The sequence below is a fragment of the Scomber scombrus genome, chromosome 24, assembly GCF_963691925.1.
Source record: "Scomber scombrus chromosome 24, fScoSco1.1, whole genome shotgun sequence".
Classification (NCBI taxonomy): domain Eukaryota; kingdom Metazoa; phylum Chordata; class Actinopteri; order Scombriformes; family Scombridae; genus Scomber; species Scomber scombrus.
The window spans coordinates 12,518,071-12,535,289 of record NC_084993.1 but is presented as its reverse complement, the minus strand read 5'-3'; the positions used below and the strand labels follow the sequence as shown (position 1 = coordinate 12,535,289).

Genomic DNA, 17,219 nt, shown 5'->3' with positions numbered 1-17,219 from the left:
AAACCCGAGTTGGGCGAGAACTCACAATGGGTTGCTAGATAACAGGCTTTTGAGGGAAACAGAATTTTTTTTTGAGGATCCTTCAGCACACCTCCACTCCAGGAGAGCCTTGGAGAGAAGATTTACATTTCTCGGCTGAAACTACGGCTATTAATTCTTAGCTAAAACCTAATTCTCTGAGCGTTCGGTTGAATGTTGCCCTAAAGTAACCTGTTGGCATAAAAAAAACTTTACAAATGGAATTAATGTGTTGTAGTTGCCAGATGCCTTTGCAGCCAGTTTTCAAAAAAGTTTGCTGGAAACCATGAAAAGCCAAATTCTAATACATTATGCAAAATGTACCTCAGGGGGAGCTGAAAGACTGAGCTGGTAAGTTGGTGGGTAATTGCATCATATGGCCAGACACAAAAAAACACAAACATGTATACATAAATATGATTGAATACCGCACACAAACACAAACGCACACACCCAGAATATTACACCATCGATCTCATAACTGCCACTGAAACAGTAGAAGGGCTATGATTCACATGATTATCGAGCTACGGGGCAGATAGATGGTTGCATGGACGAATGGCTGAATGGAAGGATGGATGGTATATGATATGTCTAATGGGCGTGTGCAAACAGATGAGTTTGCAAAGAGTAGATGAGTTTGCCAAGCCGGTTTGCTATAAAATCAATAGGCGAGGATAGTCACAACGATCCTGTGTATTGATTGGTTCGGGCTGATAGAAGGCTTTGCTTGTAAGAGGCTAAGACCAGACACTCAGGAGAGGTTTAGATGATAAGTGTTGTTTGTTTGTTTTTTGCCTAGATGAATATTTATATGATATTTTGCTTCAAATCAGAACCAGACACCTTTTCTTGCTGGGGCTAATTGGGGCCTTAATTATTTAAATCCATGAAGTAAATCCATGAAAAAACAAGACTACTCTTGGTGCAGGTATTTAGAAGTATTTGAAGGTACAGGACAATGACAATTGCAGATTTTCAACATGACAAATAATAATATTCAGCACAGGAATGGTGGATAGGAGCGTAGACGGCCAACAGACTGAAAATCTACAGGTTGAAACTACACCAAGCCAGCAACACAGGCGCGGAACACAAGAAATTCCCACAAAAAGTTACATCATTAGTGAGACCATTCTAGCCAAGAGTCCAGCTCATACAAATTTACGCTATCGACTAGTACAAAGCCATCGTGACAGCACTGACCTTTGAGGGAAACGGAGAGCTGAAGAATTCTAAATGGCTGAAGCAATAAGCCACAAGAGGCAGAGGTTTATAGTGATTATAAGGCTAACACGTGAGGGGTGTTTCAGGCATCATTGTAAACCACTGCCGCCTGTGGCTTATTGCTTTTATAAATCAATTACTACATATGTTCAGCAAGGTTTCATAAAATAAACAGAGCAACAAAGAAATTCTATAATTTATTGATAACAAATCATTCTTATGCCAAGCAATGTCTTTCTTCAGCGACATTTAGCAGAATGGTTGCCAAGCAACACACGAATGCAGTGGAAAGCATGCCAATCAGGCATTCTTAAAGACTCAGGTGATTATTAACATTTAACTGGATATCGACACTAATTGTGTAAAAAAGTCGCGTTCCATTAAGTTAGCGATCCTTTTTGCTGGCACAGAGGTGTTTGACTCTGAACAGGTGCACAACATTTATACAGGGATCTAATCGCAACCCAGTTAGTCCCTATTGACTCTTTGGCAGACTGCCCCCCAGAAATGGGAACATGTTTCTGGCAGGGAGAGCCAGGTAGGTTAGGATGTTTACTGATGATGATTAAGTTATAATTAGCAAAAACTTTACTCTTATAATGTTTTTGTTGCTTTTAACGATGCACAGTGGGTCAGGATATTTCTCTCCTGATACAATCTTACAGTGTCCCAGCTTCATTTCTTAACTTTTCCAGCTCTGATTAATTTAGGCATGTCTCCTTTCTTTCTTTATCTTCCTCCTCTATTCTATCCATCTCTTTCGATGCTTTGCCCCACCAGTAAATCAAAATTCACAACAATTCATATAGGGGCAATAATACTGATGTAATTGGGTCACAGGTGTGTGTTTATAGAGTATTTTAGCTATTTAGCTGTGTTACACCATTCACAATGCCAGATGAGAGCACAAGGCTACATACTGGCAACAAATACCAACTTAACCAACTAGACATCCCAGTTGTCACATGCCACTAAGCTTCTACAGCCAATTACTTCGCAAAGACACATGGATGAATTTTGCTGTGCCACTTTCTAGCATGACTGCACCCTAATTCTCAGTGGGGCCATTACCCCATCCTTTCCCACCCATGTGCCACCTACTATTTCCCCCCAGATTTGAAGTTTTATCATAGAAGAAAAACCTCTACAGCAGCAGTTTGATCATCTAGAATAAATAAATTCTTTATTGTTGCATACCTGAATATTATGCAGAGAAATTAAAATGCTATTGCCGGTTTGACAGAGTTTAACAGAGGAACATCTATCACATTTGCGGTGTGTCATGAGTGGGTGTACAGGGCAGACAGGTGGATGACCCAAATGCTGACTGGCATTAAAATGAGCAGGGTTTATCAATGAGAATACTAAAACACAGGCTTACAGGTCATAACGGTGAATATTTCTGAGAGAGGAAGAGTTCAAAAGGGGGAAAGGGCAGGCGAGCAGGTCAAAAACAGGCTGAAGATCTAAACCACAGGATCTGGCAGGTACAAGTGGGACACAGGCAAAGAGGAACAGGCAGACTCAGGATCAAGATCAGGTCGGCGAGGATGAAATAGTCAGTGGAAGTCAGTTCGTCAAAGTATCTTCAGTGGAAGAAACTTTGACGAACTGGCAGTGAATGGATGATAGAGACTGGTATTTGTACTGATGAGCTGATGAAAGAACGGGGCAGCAGGTGCAGGCAATCGCCGAGTGGGAACAGGTGAGCAGGTGGTTGTGGTAAACAGGAAAGAGAGTTCGGGGGCGTCTGGTGGACAGGAGGAGAAATGGCATAGACCAGAGCAGACAGTGCTGAGGTGCTGAAGGCAGGGACAGAGAAAGGAAGGGCAACGGAAACACACACAAGGCCTAAGCAGGAATTGTGACACAGTGGAAAGCATCTTAGTCATTAACAATTGAATAAAAAGTGAGTAATCACATGGTCAACTGACTCATATTTTCTACTCTGCCCTTACCTTCACTGCAATGACAACCATAAAATAAGAAAAAGCCGCCAGTTAAAATATAATATATGTAAAGTCTAAGGCAGCTGGCCCTCCTGCCCTCCTCCTCCTTACCACAGCTCAGAGAGCCCAGTAATTGAAAAGGAGATTCTGCAAGACCATCCTCGCAGATGGTGCATCGTACATCTGAGACAATAATAGGATTGTGGACCCTCACCATTCAATGGCTCTTCTCAACCATTCAGAGCTCAAAGTGAACGGCAGAGACAAAGTATCGCAGTGGATCTGAGTTTCTCTTTCTCATCTTTCGTGCTTCAGTCTGACTCAGGCCTCACGTGGCACCTTGAGTCTGGCTTGATGGTAGCCAGCTCATCACTAAGTCACACTCCTGAAGATGTGTGACTGTTTGAGCACTTTCGGCATGATGGTTACCTTCTGACAGGCAATATGAAGCCTGGAGAAAAGTCTGCCTGAGAGACGGGCTCTTGTTAGATATCGAGCAATTTTCAGAAATGATTCCAAAGCTCAAGCACAGTTTGTAATTGTCTGCCAGCCACAAAGGCTAGAGGTGGTATATTAGAGAGAAAAGTACGTTTTGATATGAATAACCAGCTAGGTCTTATATAAAATTAATTTGATTATTCTAATTAATTTCTTCAGCTATCAGCTTGTTGTGTATGATTTTGGAAGTAATGAGCTAAGTTAATTTCAGTGACATTTCAGGTACTCTCTTCTCAAATGGAACATTTGTGTAACCAATTAAACAATCCTATCTTCTATAACACAATAATAGCCTACTATAACACAAGTCAACACATCATCACACATCCACATTTATAAGGAGGTTATGACCTAACACTCAGTAAAAATTTACATTTTTAGCGCAGAGTCTTTAGCCTGACCTTTAACTTGCTTACTTTGTGTTTTAGCATTAAGTTGATGTTTTTATAATAAAAACTACACCATTTTTTTCTTTAATATAATTTGGAATACTCCGTTTAGGTTTGGAAATAGGTTAACTGGTTAAAACGGTTTAACAGGGCAAAAGCTAGGCTCTGTCAAAATTTGCCTATAACCTCACGTGCAAAGCTAGGTTATTAACACGTAATAGCTTATCTGTTTAATCAATACTAAACAAATGAGATATATAATGTGGGCATTAGATGTGCCTTTATGTTTATAGAGCTAGGCTAGCTGTTTCCCCAGGTCTTCATGCTAAGCTAAGCTAAGTAGCTGCTAGCTCTAGCTTAATAGTGTGCGGATATGAAAGTGGTAACGATCTCCTCAAGAACGTAAAAAAAGTGGAAAATCCTGAGGTAGCAATAGTAATACTGTAACTATATTTACAACCAAATGAATCTAACACTGGATTAATAAATATTGGTTAAACATGTTTTGAATGGTTACAACAGACAGCATCATATGGTTAGCAAAATATACTTAATGCTTGTTGTTGTATTGTAAAAATGGTTAAGTATTTGCCCAAATACAGGAGCAAGCCGCAGACAATGTGACACATACCACTTAACAAGAATGGATAGGACAAAAAAAATGCAGCTCCTTGTTGCTGGGAAACATGGATACAAAAATATATTGGTTATAAAATGAGTGCTTCAAACATGGACACAAACAAAGCAAGGCTGGTGTTTAGGATCAATGGGCCTATAGGAACTGCTAAAAGAGGTGATTCAATAATAGGGACATTTTTACTGCCCCAAACACTATGATCAAGTTTATCGCGATTACTTTGCCAGATACGACATTAACTCTCCAGCAGTTTCAGCAGCCCATACCTTATTTTATTTCTGAATGAAAATGGGGCTCCTTGAATTTATCATAATGCTAAAATGTTGCAGTAGAAACAATTCATCCTCACCCATAAAGTATGTGACAATCTTGCACATGGCTGCTCCGAAGATGAAGTCCTCCAGGATGTTGGGGATGAGGGTGAACGGCATGCAGAAGATGGCCATCATCAGGTCGCTGACCGCCAGTGACAGCAGGAAGGAGTTGGTGACGGTTCGCATGCGCTTGTTCAACATCAGGACGATGATGATCAGCAGGTTGCCGAACACGCTGATCAGGAAGATGAGGGTGTAGAGCAGGATGCGCAGCGAGTCCATCTCTGACAGAGAAAGAGACACATCATTTATAATATTTTTATATATAATTTCGCTGATCAAATATCGGAAGGAAACAGATTTGCACAAGTGAATTACCAAGCACACAGAGATAATAGGACAGGCTGAATGAATGTCTGTACTCTCAAATAGGAATTATTAACTTGTTTCATCAAAATCTCTCAGTGTGCTAGTGTGGGTACTTTTTGTCATCTGCACAGGAGACGACCAAATGTTTAATGCTACTGGGAACTGTAATAAACCACAAAGAAGAAGTGGAATAGAAAATAAAGGAGGCATGTGTTAATTAAACTGGCTGCTTGACAAAAGACTTCAGCCAGAATATTAAACTCAAAATGAGCTGACAAAAATGTTGAACATTTCTTCACCTGTGTGCGGTTGTGCCTACTTTTCCTCGTGATAATTCGAGGCAAACCGCATGTTAAATGACGTGAAAAACTAAAATAAGAAGATGATGAAGAAAAAGTGAAAGCAAACAACATTATTACACAAGGATAGAGTCTGTATCAGGGTGTTCACCTGGGAAATAATACAGAACCAAATTCTATTACAAGATAGAATAACTTTGCATAATCAACATCGTATATTGTAAAAGTCAATATTTTCCTGCTCACCCTGTGAGCCAAATTATATTTGAAATAATCCTGAAAGAACAGAGTGTCAGGTGGTTTTACATGAGAACACGACTCAAACTGGAAATATTTAATAATCAACATCTTTCTCTCATTTGATATCTGTATCAAATGATTAAAATACTAATCATAGAACTAACAGAACATGTTTTATTTGCCAGTCAGACAAGGATAACTAAGACTGCAGCAGTCTCCTAAATTCAGTGTATTTCATATGGTTTCCTTCTTTCAAGCGCTGCCGCACAGCTGAGCATCAGTGGGAACAGGACGGCCCAGCCAGAGGGTTTTAGGGATGCTCCCTTCACTCACACTGACCTGTCACGGCGAGTCTGTTTGAGTATGAGAGTATCTGACAGGACAGGGTCGCGGCCGGCCATGTGCTTCGCTGACTGAGTCGTCTGATTAAAGACAACGACACGAGAGAAGTCTAAAGGTCTGCAGCAGAGCCTGCAGACAGAGCACTTCACGTCACCTTGAAGGCACACGCAGATACTCAGGGGGAGAGGAAGCAGGACACAAAGACTACTGTATCGTGGTGTTTAAAATGAATTTTTTTGGAGCAGACATTCACACTTCTTAGGGGATGAATCCTAATGACTCCCCTGACATTTCATCTTGTGTCACCATGAGGTTGACATTTGTGGTTTTGAGTTAAATGTCTCTAAATTACTATGACACAAATGCATGTTCCTCTCAGCATGAATTGTAGTAACTAAGTCATTTTTACAGTACTGTTTTGTGACCAAATACCTGCCTCAATTGTACTTTGAGTTTTCGTGCTAATCACATTAAACATGGTGAATATATCAATGCAAAACATAAATTAATTAGCATTGTCATTATGTGCATTTTAACATGCTGACATTAGCATTTAGCTCAAAGCAAAGCTGTCCCTTAAATACAGCTTCACAGAGCCCCTAGCTATAGACTCTTAAACTGGTAGCAAGAGGACTCACAGGTCAGTGTGAGGACAGACCTTAGACTGAGGACAATGTTGTTGTTAAAACTAGGTGGAAAAAACAGAGCTAAAAAAAAAAGTCACTGCATTACAGAACCAACCAAAAGTCTTTAGGGCTGCCCTAAAGACATTCTGTTCACAATGGAGAAGAATGATGAGGGAGGATTGTTTCCAGTAAGGTGTATCTTTGACAAAATGTATGGGGTGTAGGTTTGTTAGTGGCCATTATCGTGCATTTAGAAATCCCCGGTCGTCTGTAGGCGGTGATTTACGATTGTCTGGTTTCGCCAGACTAGGTGGTACGCTTCAACAGAAGTACTTGTGGGATGGATGAACAGCTTTGTAAATCTCTTCCATCCTCACCTTTTTGACATCAGAATTTCCTTTCTCTATTCAGTTATTTCGGTCACTTTTAATGTGTACTAATGACCTCAAAATGTGCACCATTGTTTTGCCTTCCAATGTGTTACAACGTATCTTATGAATAATAATAAATGAAAGAAATACAATGTCACAATCACAAGATACAGTTGTTCCTTTGTCTAAATTTCCTACTAAAAGAAGCTCAAAAGAAACCATGTTGTTATAATGAGGAAATCCACAATGATTTCTAATCAGTCAGTGATTTACGACCAATTACAGTCTTTGAAAGGTGCACTGTGTAGGATTTACTGGCATCTAGTGCTGAGGTTTAACACCTGAATACCCCTCCTTCAAGACTGCAGGAGAATATATGGTCGCTATGAAACTTGCAAAAAATGAGAAAGGTGACTTGTTTGTCCGTTGTGGGCTACTGTAGAAACATGGCTCTATATGTAGATATAAAGGGGTTTATTCTAAGGTAACGAAAACAGGATTCTTAGTTTCAGGTGATTATACACTAATTAAAACATACTTCTATTCTATTTCTAGAAAGGTCCGCTCCACTAGAAGCCATGACATTCTACATACTGCACCTTTAAAATTCGACACACTGCACCTTTTTAAGTTTCAGTCTTTCAGAGGTTCAGGCAGATTTTACATTTGCTCTTCTAAATACATATTTCTCTCTTGGAATAATCCCTTGCTGCCATTATGTTTTTAACATTTGCAGAGAAACAAGACAGTTTGTGTTTGAAATGAAAATAAAACTGTGGAGGAAATGCGTGTATTCATCTGTCAATCTGCTGAGGATCTAGAACGGCAATGATAAAAGTCACATAGGTCTAGATTTGAGCCCACGACACTTTGGTCTTTTTTTCTTTATCTGTGCATAGAATAAAATAAAACAACAAAGAGAAGAAGAGACACGGCAGGATGTATGTTAATCACCTTCACCTCCTGAGAGACCTGCCTGCCCTCAACTGCAAATATGAATTATTCTTTTGATAAGAAAAGCCTCTGATGGCTTTGAGACAGGTTCATCAGATGAAGATTGATCTAGCAGTCAAGTTAATAATAAGAAACACCTTGTTTTAGTCACTGAATGCTCAATCTGCAACATCAATGACAAGTTTTAGACTTTCATTTACACACCTGAATTATGTGAGATGCATAATCAGTGCACCAACGGCAAGCAGGGAGCTCCCACTGGCTCGCCGTTCCCATTGTGTTTGAGATTTAGTGTGATCCAGTCGAGTGAAAACGGTATTATCTATTCATTGAGCGCAGTGGTATGTTGGCTCCCTTGAGCCTAGCAATTCCAGGACAATTCACTTTGCTTCCTTTGACTCCCTCAAGCGTGACAGCTGTGTTCAAATCCACAGGCAACTACAAATAAATACATCGCAGGTTAAAGTGCGACGTTCAACTCTCAGATGCTCATAAGTGGAACATTTTAGTCATGACCAAAGGCTAAGAGATGCAGCTCTTGTGTATGTTTATTTAACCTCTGTGTGCTCTGTCCTTATTGTGTATTGTACGAAATGCCGCGGTGCAAACTGTAATTATGTTTCCCCGCAGGGATCATTAAAGTTTCATCATATAGTGTCATTTTGTCTTGTCTGTAGGACAGGATTAGCATGACTTCATAGGGACCGCAAGCCATTTGAAGGCATAGTCATCTGTCGGCGGCTGCGAAGTTACAGGACTGTTTCTGATGGATTGACAGATGAGGCCGGATCTCATCCTGATACATGAATAAAATGTAACAAAGACCCTTAATAATGAGCGCTAACAATCTTAGAGGTGACATGATTCAGATCCATAAAAATAGAAAAATCTTTTAATCACAGCCTTGTCTCGGGGCCGTACTTCATATCATGCCCTCACAAGATGATGAAATGTTCTAAATTGTTAGAAATGACTGTCAGCTCCGACATAGTCGATGTTACTCCTTATTATGAGTGAGCAGAAAGCCCTTTGGAAATGAACCTGTGAAGCAGCAGACATGAGTCAGAAAATGAATCCTGAACTTGTGGGAGGCAGCTACCAATTCCCTTTTCTCAAGCACCATTCAAGCATTTAAGTCTTTTCATTTCACCTCAACTTTACAGCAGTTAAACTGCAACTGAATATTTTTTTATCATTGATCATTTGTTGAGTATTATATTTATTTTTACTTTCCCAAAGCCCAGGGGGGATGTCTTCAAATTGCCTTTTCCCCCAAACCACTTCAATCTTAACTCAAGAACCACTTACTTGCTTTTACAGGATCTTTCAACCACATTTCATGGACCTCCTCAACAGATAGTTTGTCAAGTGATCATAACAAGTAGTCCTATGGGATTACAACCCCCATCTCTTTGGCATCAGATGTGGATGGCCTGTTAAAGTCATTATCGACTAATGAAGACCATAAAATGCAGGTGAAAATCTTGCAAAAAGCTAGTAAGTGGACATTTTGAGGATGATGAGTAATGATGAGTAAGCTCCTGTTTAATTATTTTCTACTGAAAATGCACATACCCGTACTGGTTTGATAATATTCCACTGATTGACAGTTGGTGGCGCTAATGTGCGAAGAAGCATGCTAGGAAAGGCAGTGAAGAAGAAAAATACCAGCTAGCAAACACGGACTATAATTTCAAATAAATCATCCTTGTAAATCTTTTTTTTTTGCAGAAGAAAAATGCACATAAAAATGTAATGTTTGTCATGCGTCACCACTCACCATGCATTTTAATGAGAAGCACTGACTGCAAACACAACTGTTTTCGCTTACAAGAGAATTCCACAGGGTATATTTAACCTATAGAAATGAATGTAACTCCAATAATGCCAAATGTAATGTAATGTGAAAACACAATATCATACAGTGTTGCGACTGAATTGTGTGTGACAGCTGTAATAATATAGAAGTCAGTCTAACATGATTACATTTCCCAAAGTACTATGCTGCTGAGACGTTTCCAGTTATTCCTTTAAGGGGAAAAACATCCTCAGATTAAATTTACATACTTATTGCAAAGAGCTGTGACTCACCCATTCATTCACATTTAGTGAGCCTATCACAATGTCAGAAATATGAGAGAAATATCAAGAGATGTCTGGCTTTCCTTTTGAATCGTCATGTCTTAGTTACTTTAAGGAAAGAGCCAAACTGAAGATACAAGGGAACTGCATGATTCTTTCAAGTGTTACAACACCTACAACATATTCGGTTCTCGTTCGTTGACTCACTGATTTGAGAAGTAAGGTGAAGAAAAAATCTTTGTAACTCTAGCTGAGAATAATGAGCTTGTCTATAAGTCTGTTATAATTCCACTTCTATGGTGTTAATCTGCTCCACAGCACATGAAAAAACTGTCTGAATTCAATGAGGAAAAATGTATTCTTTTTTTTCATTTAGGCTCTCCAAGTAGGAGGATTTTCTTTTTATTAAAAGTCCTTGTAAGCATTAATGGTTGTATATTTGGATTCCTTTCATTCTCAACTAGTAAACACTCCAAATTGTGAATCAACCGCCACAAAAACTGCTCCTTATGAATGAGACTTACAGTGGAAAGCAGCTTCTAATGCATGAGTCCACAACGCCGTTAAATCGGCATCTTACATCACTGAGCAGTTTATAGCTCTGGCTTTAATAATCCCTATCATTCATTTCCCTGGTTGCAGATGCTACCTCCTTTTTAAATTGCTTAGGTAACTTCAGAGTTGACCGTATGTCATGTATCCTAAAAGATTCAATCAAAAGATAAAGATCAGGACAGCAAGGTTTTGACCTATTCTTCATGCTGCACTATCCAATCACAGGGGGAGAGTACCATCACTGAATATCAACTCTGATTTATCCTTGTGTAAGGTGTGTGGATCTCTTTCACGCTTGTCTGAAAAGATGAAACTGAATCTCAACATCCCCCTTCAGAGCATGGTTTATTTGGATTGTATCGATTACAGTTTTACCAGCCTTCTTTTTTTTTATCTCTATACTTCATGCATGACCACACCGGCTTAAAAGCGGTGGCAAATTAATCCTTTGGCAGCAATTTAGCATTGTGCGCAATGTGCAGAAGTCAACCTCTGTATCACATTTTTTCACTGTAATTAGGTGAGTTACTGTTACAGTCAGCACAATTCAATTGAATTAGTCTTTCCCACTCCTTTTACATTTTTGAAAGTTGGACAGACCTTGCTTGTTTGTACAGTAGTGCAGCAAGCACAGCACATATTCAATACAGTGGATACTTTCACTTGGCATCATGACAATAAGCCGAACCAAAGAGATTAGAAGCTTGACGACAGATAGCACATACACAGTAGGTGTGAGCTCATGTCTATTTACAGTAAAGCATTTAGCAGACAAATGGAGGTGGAGTTACTGCATTGCAACCTCTCCAGGGGGTGACAAATTCAGTAAATCTCTGCCCACTGTGCTGTCTCTGCAAACCCAATGACAGGAAGGAAGATGCCTGCCAATGTTCTATAGAGAGGGCTGGCTGCAAACTGTAAATTATATCCTCATAGATAGCCATGCTTTCAATGCATATCAATGACTATGGTATGGCGTTTCTAGATGCCTCAATGTCCAACAGAAGGAGATAACTGAGGAGATAATTGAGGAGATAACCAAAAATAACAAGATCCAAGAAAAGAATCCAAACTTGGTAAATGTGATGGTTAGTGTTGATGTTACAGGATGTGTTCCCAGCTCATTTAAACAAGCCACTAAATCATCACTGCCGAAAAACACTTTCTCACAACTCAAGATACTGTCCAAAATTGTAGAGAGAGTAGAGGCTGCACAACTTTCAAATTGATAAATTCAACTTGTGAATCACATAACTCCTCACTTTGATATCTACTATCATGTCTGTGATGATGGTGCATAGCTTTACCACTCTTTTAATCATCCTACAAGTATGACACAATCCAAAACTGGTTTAGTACAATAAGCATCAAAACATTCCTCAACAAACCACAAGGGTTTTTGTTTTTTTTGGAGCCAGACACAGTTACACACACATAGTCAGATTTAATTGGCCCTCTTTCCTGGAAACAGTGTAAAAGACACTGGGATTACTTTATCCCAACCTAAACTTTGAACTACATGAGACGGGAACGGTACAAAAATCACACCACTTCCTTCGGCATGAGGATTTGGAAAAAGTGAAGCCAAAATATCTCCTTTCCAGGAGCTGCCATCTTGCTTGTGTGACATCCCACCACCTGACTGAAGTTTGAGAGCAGCTGTCACAACTGTCAATCTTGACACCACACACTCTTTTTTTATATTGTCAAGTGACTAATCCACTGTTCTATCCACTAAAATGAAGGGGTGGGATTTATGACCTATACTACAGCCACCCACCAGGGGGCATCGAGATATTTTGTCTTCTTTTTTGGGGAATTGTCATGACGTCCATCTTTATATATCATTCATTAGTTCAACAAAATTAAATGTAGATCACACATTACTCCAGTTTTAGCTTCTCTCCTTCATCTAGTTTTCGCTAGCTACGTGGCAAACTTATTAACGACAAAACTCAAGGAAGTCATGGCCAAGGCCAGCCAAAAAATGTTGTTGTTTTTACACATTTTGCACCAATTAAACAAATAAGATTTTACATGTTCATTAGTGAGCTTGGTTTGCTTAAATTTGCTTGCTTAATGAATCTGAGACAACCAGCTGGCTGAGTGTAATAAGACGAGACACCTGTCAATCAAGGCTGGCCCACCACCAAACAAACCACCAAGCTACTCATTAAAAGAAGCTAAATTAACTACCGTGACCTTAACATATTGAAACTGATTGAGCGGGTGTTTACTCGTTCACACTGATATATCCTCACAGGAACCAGCATCTCATAGAGGAGCTGCAGCCCCTTAGAGATTTCTGTATCGAATTAAACATTCAGCTGGGGTGTTTGCCTCTTCAGTCCCATAAATCACTATGTCAACAAAGCCGGCAGTCAAGCGCGAGCATTTCCAAAGGAGACACAGTACGGCGTAATTACTGATGATGACTTTCTCAGTGCTGTAGAGACTTTATCTAAACTTTGTAAAATTCAGAGTTCGCACACTCAAATTCTGTCAGGAAGTTTCAGGATCAATGAGGTGGTTTTCTGAAATGTCTTAAGTGGTAGATTAACTCATTTACTGTGGTTGCACTGGGGTTAAAAGCTCTGTAAAGGCTTTTCTTGCTTTGTCACTTACACCACACTGGTGATTCACGACTGAGGATTAACCTACGGTGAAATTAGCATGCCATCATTTGCACTGAGTCTAACTGATACCAGCTGCTCTGAACGAATCTCATAAAACTCCCGCTCCGCTTCTCTACATCCCTCCACTATATAGCGAGGTAATAAAGCAAGCGAGCAGAGAGCATAACAGATCAATACACAGCCATCGCATGTTTGAGACGATCTTTATAACAGCTGTCAACATCCCTGATACATCCTCACGATCTGTAATAGATGCACTGTTTTCACAGATTGAACTGATGACATCAGTGCATGGAAAAGCCGTCATCTGTTCTTGATTTCCTTTTAATAAATGTATAAAAGCCAAGGAGTGGTTTGCAGCAGCTCATTATCAAGAAGGAGGATGCTCCAAATATTTGCCTGTGTGTGTGTGTGTGTGTGTGTGTGTGTGTGTGTGTGTGTGTGTGTGTGTGTGTGTGTGTGTGTGTGTGTGTGTGTGTGTGTGTGTGTGTGTGTGTGTGTGTGTGTGTGTGTGTGTGTGTGCTCTTGTTGCTTTCTTCCACTACACCAGGTTGCCTACAAATTTTAACAATCATTTGATCTGATTACCGTGATCATGTTATGACAGACTACATCATGGGGGGACATACCCAAAGGGAACAAGACGCTAATTTCTCCTACAAGACACCTCATAGTGGAAATTGGTTAGATATTAGAAACTCCCCCTGTATTACTGTGCAGCACATGGCTCCTCTGCAGTAGTGAGTCTTCCCTGTCACAGAGAGCCAAGGGGAGGGGTGGGGGGGGGGTTTGCTTGGTTTCTCTCAGAAAAAATGAAACTGTGCTCGCTGAATGCTTATGAGATCCACTTCATGGCAACGTATCTCCCATGCAGACGAAAGGAGGTGGTGAGCTCAGCAGAGTGCCACTTTGAATCAGCGGGGGAACGCGGAAACGTCCGGGTCGAGCCGAGGTGCAGCTGCAAGATGTTGTTCAACATAAGCGCGGCTTTGTCTGAACTGAGCCAATCTCATGGGTGTAGAATGATTACTGTAATGTGATGGATGTCAGATGTTGTCTCGTTTGGTTGCTGCAGGAGTTGTTTTTTTTTGTTTGTTTTTTTTTTTTTACAGCTGCTCGATCGGTTGTCAGAATCGCAACGCAGACGACAGATGAACTAAAACGGTGTGAACTTTCAGAAGGGGAAAAAAACCACATCTTGAGACTCTTGGTCCAGAACAAAACAAGCAATTAGAATATCTCAACTTGACATTTTGTCTTCTCATTCTTGACATTTTTAAGAGCGAGGGACCAAGAAAAGAGATGCTGCAACTACCGATTCTTTTCATCAACCATTAATCTGTTGATTTTCTTATTAACTGATTAAGTGAGTCAGAAAATAGAAAAAAATCACAATCAAAATTTCTCAGAGGTTAAGCTTTTGTCACAACCCACAGTTGAAAACCCAAGGGTGTCTACTTTATGAGAGATAAAAGCAGCATTTTGAGAAGCTGGAAGCAGAGAATGTTTTAACATTTTTGCTTAATAAATTATTAATCATTTATTTAAAGTGTTGCTGATTCTTTGAAAAGAAACTGCAAATTCATGAATAAAGTCAATTGTAAAGTGAAATTTCTCAGCTACGTCTTTTATATTAACTCAAATTGCTTGAGTGCTTTCTGCTCAGTCCACTGCTCCAACATACACAATAGAGAAATAATGTTATTTCTGTAACATTAAATGCATCATTTCCAGTATATTGTTTATTAGAAGTGTCCATTATATGAAAAAGGTGTGAATTATAGCTGAATTATGTGATTTATGCCCCTTTCTCCACCATAACCAACATAACGAAGCTTTTTCAAGTTAAAAAAGAATCTAAATGTTATGTTTCACTGCAATATTTATGCACACCAACAACCAAATCTCCAATTCAATGAATCCAACTAAAGTAATTCAACAAGTGGCGAAGTGAAACTTTAATTTCCTGTCCCAGCGTTGGAGTATCAACATCTGAAAGCAAAAACACAGCCACATAATCAGGCTCCACTGCTCTGCTTTGGCCCAAAGGGAGACATCAGAGAGGGAATGGGTCCATGAAGGATTCAGGTAAAGAAAAAAAGGAGGTTGTTTGTGTTTCACCTTGCGTGTGTGTGTGTGTGTGAGAGAGAGAGAGAGAGAGAGAAAGAGAGAGAGAGAGAGAGGGAGGCAGCAATCTTGTCTGCAGGACATTTTCTCTTGGTCAAACACTGCACACGCCGCAAAGCATTTGATATTTATCCTGGTAGTTGGACCAGCAGAGACCGGTGTTGCTGATGCTCACGCCTATATCTACTGTATAAGGTCAATAAAAGAAATGCAGCACAGAAGGACAGATTGCTGTGAATTATTTAGTGGGGGGGAAGATTGGAAAATTTCTCGATACTGCAGCAGTGGCAAGAGGGAAACATTTTTATTTTAGAACTCCAGCCACACATTAAGGCCTCATTAGTAATCAGCATGCTGTCCTGATATGAGACAAAGCTCGGGGGGCTTTATCTCCTCTGCTGCAGGGATTAATCTCTTTAACGGGTTAGTCAGCATTTTGAGAATTTTTTTGAGAGGAATAAACATTCAAATGGTTTTTCACGCTGCTCATCTGGAGTGAGTGTGGTATTATTAATGCAGGAGAAGCAGCAATATAAATTGGGCTGCTCAGTGATTGATTGCACAACAATGACGGATGGAGAAGTTGATTTATACAAAAGTGTCCGCAAATCATTTGGTTACACTTTCTTGTCAAACACAGCGATCAGAGAGTAGAAAAATGAGAAAACTGAGGATGGATGGAAGGTAAACTTACACTCAAATTACATTAGGTGTGCTGGTTCAATTTTAAGCAGGTAATCAGTCATTTGTGGCAGTTTGTAATTGGAGGGAAAAGTACCCACATTCAACCAAACAGGCTACATCACATATAAGACATAATCTGATAATTAGTTAAACAACAGAAAAATAATAATAATAATAATAATAATGTATAACACCTTGTTCCACCTGTTTGAGGATAGATGTTGCTTTTTTAACTGATGGAACCACCTGGATGCCATCTGAAGCATAAATACAGTTTAACACCTCAGTTTGGGTGATTCATGAGAGACAGCTTGATGTACAGGAGAAGAGAAAAGAGGAGAGAAAAGAGGGGGCAAAGGAGAAAAAAGGATGAAGAAGAAGAAAAGACTCTTGCCTTTGGTTCTTGAGGTCGGTCTGGGGAGGACGGAGCTGTTGGTGCAGCTGACATTATAGTCGGTAACTTCCATGCTGAGGTTCCTCTGCTCCGCACAGCCCAACACCTCCACCACACTCACATTCACCGCCTGCTGAGCCATCCTCTCCGGCAGCAAGGACGATTATTATATTGTAATTATTATTATTATAAGACTATTCCTATTGCACCTGCACCTATTAGAAACTGGAGCCGCGCTGGAATCAACTTGCCACCGTCGCCTTTTCCCTCATAACAGCCGGAGCAGGGGCGTTGTGAAACTTGGGAGAAAGCCCAAACCGGAGTTTCTAACTGCAAATTCTAACACCGCAAAATAACCGGGTTGTGACAGGTTGTTAAGTATAAAAGTCTTGGAGGTGAAGCTCCGTGGAGCGCAGCGCGTAAAGCACCGGACTGAAGCGCGACTGTGGAGGAATGAAGCTGCGCTGCTAAGGCAACTGAGGAGCTCTCTCTCTCTCTCTCTCTCTCT

General features: G+C 40.1%; 1 protein-coding gene across 1 annotated transcript in view; it reads right to left on the bottom strand.

The window, feature by feature from the left end:
- Positions 1 to 16,853, bottom strand: part of cckbra (cholecystokinin B receptor a) — a 31,582-nt gene extending 14,729 nt beyond the window's left edge. The window contains exons 1-2 of the mRNA XM_062414665.1: positions 16,712 to 16,853; positions 5,068 to 5,316 (exon numbers count right to left, since the gene is read on the bottom strand). Of these exons, the coding sequence (XP_062270649.1) occupies positions 5,068 to 5,316; positions 16,712 to 16,853 (391 nt within the window). The remainder of the gene's footprint in view (positions 1 to 5,067; positions 5,317 to 16,711) is intronic.
- Positions 16,854 to 17,219: the final 366 nt, after the last annotated feature.